Source organism: Vigna unguiculata, chromosome 7 (genome assembly GCF_004118075.2).
Source record: "Vigna unguiculata cultivar IT97K-499-35 chromosome 7, ASM411807v1, whole genome shotgun sequence".
In the NCBI taxonomy this organism is placed as follows: domain Eukaryota; kingdom Viridiplantae; phylum Streptophyta; class Magnoliopsida; order Fabales; family Fabaceae; genus Vigna; species Vigna unguiculata.
The window spans coordinates 33,551,756-33,560,601 of NC_040285.1; the positions used below are offsets into that span (position 1 = coordinate 33,551,756).

General features: G+C 37.6%; 1 protein-coding gene across 1 annotated transcript; it reads left to right on the plus strand.

The window, feature by feature from the left end:
- Positions 1 to 4,644: 4,644 nt before the first annotated feature.
- LOC114192142 (protein S-acyltransferase 8-like) lies at positions 4,645 to 8,646 on the plus strand. Its single transcript, XM_028081758.1, has 5 exons — positions 4,645 to 4,686; positions 6,601 to 6,786; positions 7,196 to 7,507; positions 7,631 to 7,864; positions 8,080 to 8,646. The coding sequence occupies exons 1-5, from the start codon at positions 4,645 to 4,647 to the stop codon at positions 8,587 to 8,589; spliced, it is 1,284 nt and encodes a 427-aa protein (XP_027937559.1). The 3' UTR covers positions 8,590 to 8,646.
- Positions 8,647 to 8,846: the final 200 nt, after the last annotated feature.

An 8,846-nucleotide genomic window follows, 5' to 3' on the forward strand; every position in this document is an offset into this window, starting at 1 on the left:
CTGCCCGCTCGTGGTCCTGCCTCTACGAACCTCCCCGCTCGTAGTCCTACTCTACGGACCTACCCGCCCGTAGTCCAACACATGTGATCCACCAGCCCCCGTACCTCCCCGCACGTGGCATCTCTCAACGTGAGCACGGAACATACGAACCTACCTCGCTCGTATCCCCACGTGAGAGTAACTTGATATGAACCTCCCCGCTCATATCATCACATGTCACACCATCCATGAACCTACCCGCTCATGGCACAACATCTCCCGATCCAAGCAAAGCATCATTGTCAGTTAAAAACAACACACCAGAAAGCAAAGAACAACAGCGTTTCCACCTGGCTCGGCCCACACGCCGCCAGGCGAAATTGTTCCAGACCGCCTAGCGGTATTCACTCACCGCCAGGCGCCAGCGTCCTCCCAGACCCACTGTTTTCTCGTCACCGCCTGGCGGATCTCACCGTGCCGCCAGGCGCCTCTCAGTGCAGGGTTCACTCACGCTGTGTCTATCGCCTGGCGGTGATCAACAAGCCGCCAGGCGCCATATCAGAGGCATTCTGCAGCTGATATTTGGCACTCCATTTTGGTCAATTCTACAGCCTAAGTTACTCGAAGGGCAACTCACCTTTTGGACTCAGTACCCCATTCTGATTTATTGCCAATTCCCATCCTATTTTAATGTCGTTATAGCCCAACCTCATCCTTCACACATTCCAACTAGAGATTTATTTATTCTTAAGTCATGCCATCAGGCCTTAGTTCACAAATTAACAGATCCTATTCCCATATCTCCCTTTTTCACAATCGTACTCACTCATAAACCTCGCATACTCAATTGACAATTCATATATGATTTCATCCTTCACTCTATCTTCCCACTCCTCTTGCCCATCTCACACAAATCCTTAGTTCCAACTTTTCTAACATTCTTCTCAACCAACTCCTCTTCACTATCATTGACCCTCGACATCCACTGACAATTTAGGGTCATGTTCAGATTCTATTAGCATCAAAACATTCCAATTGCACTTTCCTCTCACTCATTACACTATATATAATCTTAGTTCACTTCCTATCCCCTTTCCTTTGCCTCCTTTCAAGCCATCTCTCCTTTCCAACTCCCCACTCACAATTCTCCCATTCCCACTATACCAACCTTTACAATCCCCAAGACTCTCTCTCTCTCTCTCTCTCTCTCTCTCTCTCTCTCGTAGAACTCCCCTGTACAACACTCATTCAAGGCTGCCACACGTCATCGCCTGGCGGATAGAACAGTCCCGCCAGGCGGCACACCAGAATTAGACCCTCTGCATGCGTTCCTGCACTTCCCACAAACCTATCTTATTTTCCTCCTTCCCAAATAACCACCACACATACAGTTCCAACCTTTTCAGCGTCCAAACTCATCAATATTATAATTATCACATTCCTCAATTCCAGTTAATTCCTAATTCACCCAACAATCCCACATACAAAACCCCAATATAATCACAAACATTCCCACAAGAAGTATATGACAATAATACATCACACAATCTTATACAATCATTTGACACTCAACAGTTCATTACATTCTTCCAATTCAGCATCAACGCCATCAAACAGAACACAATCAAGGTCGCGCCGCCAGGCAGGAACTCATCGCCGTCAGGCGACTCAAACCAAAACAAGAACATACGCTCATCTCTGATGAGCCGCTTGGCGGTAGGGATCAAACCGCCAGGCGGTTTCTGGGAAAAACCCAGAAACCCAATCGAACAGTGCAGAAAACAGATGGAAGCATGCGATTTCAATGAGTTACGATACAGTGCAACATACATGTATTAAATATCAACTAAACAACCCCCTTACCTGGATTCCTTGCTAAATTCGAGTTGGTGTGCTTATCCCTTCACCAAAACCTCTCTAGCCTTGACTTCCCACTCCAACCTTTTCAATTTCAGCCTCACTGCCTTACTCTATCAGCCCTAATCCTCTGAACAAAACTTCTCTTATGATAACCACGACCCTCAATGCTATTTTCCCCCTCTTTTAACCTTCTCTCCCACCATCACTCTCACTTAATTGTCCCTTTAGTGACTTACACGAATTCTAAATAAAAAAAATGATACTAAAGCTAGCCAAGTGTTTAATTAACTCTCTGTTTTCCAACCCTTAGGCTACCTCTCCCTTGGCTGCTAGGGTTCTAACCCTTCCACATTCATGCACAAGGAAAATTTGGCAAAAAGGAATTATTTAGCTCTCGCCAAGGTTTGAACCCACACTCATGCACATATCCAACCAAGACCAAACCATCCAACCAATCCTTATTTCATGATAAGTCCTATAATCCTAAAAGTTTATCATCAAACCGCACATTCAATATATAAACACACAAAAACGCATAATTTAAATAACATCCAAGTGGCACACATAGGACTTGAACCCAAGTCCTCACACACAATAAAGTACTCTCAACCACTTGAGCTAGTACCTTTTCACATCATAGTCCCTCACATTTATTTCTTTAAATATTCTCATTACCCGTCCTAATTAAATAATTAATTAAATAATTATTTAATTTTCCCGGGTCTTACATTAATAACTAGAAGTAAGAGTCATTGCATTATAATTAGACCGACCCTAATCATGAGTTCACATGTAAAATTATAAGATGTCAAATGTATGGTTGTAAGATTTTTTTTCTCACATTAATTATAATATTTATTACTTTAACCAATTAATCATGTGTTTTTAGCATAAAAACATCTTTAACACGTCCTGATTGATTGATGAGTAAGAACATCAAACAAAGAACAAGACAATAAATTTAAAGAACTTGAAAATTGTTTAAGTGAACATTCAACCTTACATCCGAAATAATACCTTTAACGGACTTTTACCTTTTGGTAAGCCTAATTATTGCCTGATCATACCATTTTTTTTTTACATGTGTAATTCAAGGTTTATAACCTTAATCCCATCATTTAGCTAATTTGTTGACACTAAATCATAGACTCGATAAACTACTCAACCAAGTGAATATACATTTGTACATATCAGTGACGATATACAAATATTGTACAATTTTTTTTATTATTTACATAATATTTAAATAAGTATTTTTTTAATCTATTAGACTAATGATTTGCAACTAAAATATTGTGCACTCATAAAGATACGAGAAAAAAAATATCTAAATAAATAAGAATTTAGCACAAACAAACTGACTAGTATTATTTATAAATAAGGAAGCACATTGCTTAAAATAAACATAGTGAATAAGTATTATCATTACAAATTTCTCTTCATAATGAAAATATTTATTTAGTTTTTGATTAATTTTTAGACAAAAATAATCATTTTAATAACGATCAAAGTTAATTAAAAATAATAATTTCATTAAGCGAAAGAAAGTGACTATTGCCACAAAATCAGGATGGTCAGTTGATTTTACTTGATTTTAACCCATTAAAATAAGTTTGAGTTTTTTTAAATAAATTAAAAAGTTGAAAATTATAGAAAGGGGTTCATGAAATTATATTCTGACACATAAGATGACAAATTTTCACTGAATAATATTTTGCTTAAATGCAACATTTTGTCTTTTGGTTTTGTCCTGAGTGACCTTCGTTAACCTAACTCTTTGAAAGAGAAAGGAGTGGTGCGGTGAGGAGTATGTCAATCTCCATCAGAAGCGTTGGATCATGCCACGAATCCGGGCCCACCACATGCTGACGTGTCAGAGTAAATTTGGTGAGTGAATATCTAAAAAAGAGTTCCCAGTCACACATACAGAGAGTGACGTGAGAAGATGAAATCAAACCAAAATAAAACAAGACAAACCTATTAAAAACACTATTTCATGTATTTTTGGTATTTTTTATTTTCCAGTTACTACATTTTTTACACTATTAATAAAACTCAATAACTATTGGATCTCAGTAGAGAAGTTTTATTTATTTTCTTTAATTAGTTACATTATTAATTTTATGGCAACTTTCTTATATTGAAGCTATACCTTATTAATCTATGTATGTTTAATGATCGCCTTTCTTAATTTTATAATTTTTTTAATTTTATTTTAAAAGACATTTGAGATTTAATTTTGCTGTGAAGAGATAAACAAGTGTAATACATTTCGTAAATAAAAAGCGAAAGGTGTTTCCAATAAAAAAAGGTTGTCTAAGGAATATGCTAGATTTCTTAATTAACAGTAAGCTTTACTGTAGTTTATAATAAATTGATTTAATAATTATCCAATAATAAAAAGTGTGTAATGAAGGGAGGGTGGAAGATTAAAAAAACAAGGGCGTTGTTGTTGAAAAATTTGATTTCATCATTATTTTCTTCACTTGGATTTGGCTTCAATACAATACATTATAGCCGCGCACACTCACTCCAAATTTTCTTTTCATTTCCCCCGAAACATTCCTCAGTGCAAATCCAAAATTCCAAACTCGGAAACCGCCATCTCTGGAATCACAGTCACTCCCTTTTCTCTCTCTTCTTTTTCTTTTCAGTGAAGCTTTTCCATCGCATTCCAGACTGAGCCCACAAATTTTGACCCTCTCTCCGGTTCTGTGGAACGTGAATGGGAGTGAGATGAACACTTCCCACTTCCACCTCTCCAACTCTTCCCTCACCTAGTGTGCCAGCCAAGAAGGACCCTTCATGGCTGCAAAGCGCGTGTACCAAGTTTGGAAAGGAAGTAATGTAAAGTTCACTTCTTGTCCTCTTCTTCGTTGCAATTTTAGCTTTTTATGCCATCTGGGTATGCTCTGGTTCGTGTCTCTTTGATTTGCTTCGTGCTAAAGGCTTTGAATTTCTCGGGTAGTTTTGGTTGCAGGAATGTCGAGTTGGAGCTGGATTTTTTTATTTTATTTTTTACTTGGAGCATGTTTTTATTTTGAAAATTAAAAGTTGGGCGTGTGTTGAAAGTTGAGCTGGTACTGGGGTGGGTTATGTGCTATTTTCTGGGGGGACTGTACAACTTTGAATGCTGAGCTGTGTTATGCGTGATTACAGTTAGTTTTCAACTCAATTGTTTGATTTATGATTATTTAAGGGCAAAGGTATCTGCTGTAATACTTTTAATATTGCGTCTTATTAATTATTTGAAAGTGTTGGGTTCAATTAGCCTGCTTTGACTTTTGGGGAAATAATTTATGAAGTGCAGAATTTGGCCTTCCTCCCCTCGAAAGTTTTACTCATTTTTTTTTTTGCTCAGGCTGTGTTTTTAGTATTCGGGTGAAAATAAAGGTAGAATTAAACACAATAGTGAGTTTAGGCTTTTGATCCCCCTCTAATCTGTATCTTTGAATGATACTATGATAGTTTTGCTTAAAAAACAATAATGAAGTAATTTAAGACCTTGGATTGAAATCATTGAGTAGTTCCTTTTCTTCTCTATTTATGTTTTCTACGTTTGTCTAAGACGAATGAGATTTATTTCAAGTATTTTTTTGTGATTCTGTCCTCTGAATAGAATTGTCATGAAATATTTTTTAATTCTCTTGGAAAAGTGACTCCAGACAAAAGATAAATTGTAAAGTGGATGTATCGATTATTGATTGGGTTAAATTAGAATGTGGGATGGACCACTCGAGCAGCACAGACAGATATGTCTACTACTGCCATGTTTAGTGTGATATCCAGTGGTTTGTGGTAGAACAAGTTCTGGAAGGATGAAAAATATATTGTGGTTATTACCAGCTTATGGCCATTCTTCCAAGGACAAAGTAATAATTCCTTTAGAATCTGAAATTCCTTGCTCTCGCATGAATTAGTTGTCTGTACAGCTACTGGGTGATGGCTAGTAATATTGATGGTATTGTAAAGTGGAAGATTGATGCTACATAATTGATTGCAGCTGCATGTTATCAATTATTCTAATCTGCAGCCTACAAGAGGTCATCTGACAGGTGATAAGCGAAGGATGATTATGTTTCATCATGTGTTTGGTGCTTATTTGTTTTACGTCATAGGTGTAAAATAGGATGAGAAACATGAGAGATAACTGACCTTCAAAGTTTGCATAATATTAGTTACGAGATGATCATGGACATATTCATGAAATGGTGGTTGGACTATTGAAGTTCATAAAGAAATAGAGGCGTGTAGCCGTAAATATGCCAAAATAAGCTGAAAATACTGTAGATGGGCCAATTCTGTGGCACACCTGCTGAATGGTCTCTGGCTTTTCTCTTTATATGCCTTAAAGGTTTTGAAAGGCACAAGTAGTGTGAAATTTTATGGCATTCGAGTATTTGTTTGCCACGAAATGTCATCTAGATAATCTCTTTTCCTTTTACAGTTGTAGGATAGGATGGTGTTTGGTTAATGGCTGCTTCAAGGGATCAATCATTTCTTTACTAAAGTGTTGGAATACTTTATTGCATTTTTGAGCCAGTTTGCCTCGTTGGGGTCTTTATGCTTTAGATAAGATAGGAAGGTTCATTATTCTCCTGTCTAATGTATGGTATTGCCCTTTTGAAATGATGTATCATTCTGCTAATATGGGATTCTTTTGTCTATTAAAAGTTTTAGTTTTTTCGCGAACTATATTTCTGTAATTTTTTAACTCTTATTGTACTTTGTAGTTAATACTTTTCTAATGATCATCTGCAGAAATTCATATGCGGAGGGAGGTTGGTATTTGGGCCTGACGCCAGGTCCCTGTTTGTCACCTTGTTGCTGATTATTGTTCCAGTTATAATCTTTTGTGTATGTGTAGCAAGGCATCTCAGGCATGAATTTTCTTCATATAATTCTGGATATGCTATTTTAGCAGTGGCTATTCTTTTTACTATTCATGTAAGTTCAGCTAATTTTTTCTTTGACTGTTCGTTTTTTTTTAATCTTTTTGTATACATAATTTTAGCTCGGTCTATTTTAAGTTCCGAAGTCCAAATTTAATGCAAGCTACCACAACAAAAAGCTTACTTTTGTTTGGACTGTTCACCACGTATTCTGTCCATCTTCCTCTATACCTGCTATGAACCAGTGCTGAGAACCGCAGAAGTGTGCTTGGTTTAACTAAATCACTAACATCAATTCAATTCATCATGTATCCATGTTTTTTCCCTAATATTTTTTAATTTACTAAATAAAAGTTCAAAGCTGTTTCGGTAAATGGTTATAGCATTTCACTATTAAGATATTGATTTTCTCTACTGATTCCATATAGCATGTCAAAATATAATCTCACAGCCTATGTTTTTAGGTTCTGGTGGTTCTCTTTCTTACTTCCTCCGGTGATCCGGGCATTGTTCCAAGAAATTCTCATCCACCAGAAGAAGAGTTTCGTTACGATTCTTCTGTCTCTGCTGATGTTGGGGGAGCTGGACGGCAAACACCGAGTCTCCAGTTCCCTCGAACCAAAGAAGTTGTAGTCAACGGCATTGCTGTAAGGGTGAAATATTGTGAGACTTGTATGCTGTATCGTCCTCCTCGTTGCTCACACTGCTCCATTTGCAATAACTGTGTTGAGCGTTTTGATCACCATTGCCCCTGGGTGGGCCAGTGCATTGGTCTGGTATGAAAGTTGACAGCATGACCTCTTCATTTTATGATAACCAGTTTTCTTATTTATCGGAGTGTGCTATTTACTTGTTTTCTTTGTTCTGATGTATTTGTTGGCCTTTTCTCCAATTTGCAGAGGAACTATCGTTACTTCTTTATGTTTGTTTCTTCAGCAACTATTCTGTGCATCTATGTGTTTTCCCTCTCAGCTCTTTACATCAAGGTTCTGATGGATAATTATGACGGCACAGTTTGGAAGGCAATGAAAGAATCTCCTGCATCTGTGATACTAATGGCTTACTGTTTCATCTCTCTATGGTTTGTCGGTGGACTAACTGGTTTTCATTTATATCTCATAGGCACAAATCAGGTCAGTCAATTTTTTTTTTTAACCTTTCTGGTTTTACGTTTTAACATTCTCCATGGATTAATGTACCTTTATACTAGTTTGTAAGTTGTAACTGTGAATAAAGAAAGTTAAAAGGGATGATCTTCATAGTACTAATTCCACACCACTTTATAAAAAATCTTCCATTGTTATCATGAGTATCTTCACCAACTGGGTGAGTGGCTCTTGTGTTGCAGACTACCTATGAAAACTTCCGGTACAGAGCTGACAGCAGGATCAATGTTTTTAACCGGGGTTGTTTGAATAATTTTCTGGAAGTGTTTTGCACTAAAGTAAAGCCCTCAAGGAACAATTTCAGGGCATTTGCCAGAGAAGAGGTACCAAGGCCACTGGCTCCGATCATTGCACGGCCTCGTGACCCAGATGATGGCTTGGGAGGAGATCGGCGCCCAAAGGTTGAAGATGATCTTGACATTGGTGAAGACCTATTGAAGATATCACAGCGCAGGAACATTGAAGAACTTGATGAGGAGATTCGTGGCAGAGGGAGCAATGGAGCACCCCACCATACATCTGAACCTGACTCAATTTTGTCCTCAGATCATCGAGCTCCCACCATTCGATCAGATGCTAGGCACTCGAGTTGGGACAGGAGTGGAAACTGGGAAATTGCACAAGAGGTTCTTGCCAATTCAAATGTCACAGAAAGCAGAAACTATGTGACTTCAAAGGAAGTGCGGCAATGAGGTATTTTTAATGGCATCAATCAAACATATATGATGTGGAGTTCCTTGGATACTAAAGATTGAAAAGAAAGATTGGAACTTGGTATAAAAACTTAGCCTACCTTTTTTGTGGTAACCCTAGTTCTTTGGGAAAGCATATAAATGCGTGCATGTAATTTGTTTGAGAGACAGTGTCCTTTTTTTATCCCTTATTTGTTAACAGTCCAATATATGGATCTCATCTTTACCTGGTTTTATTCTTTGTGTAAATAACCAGT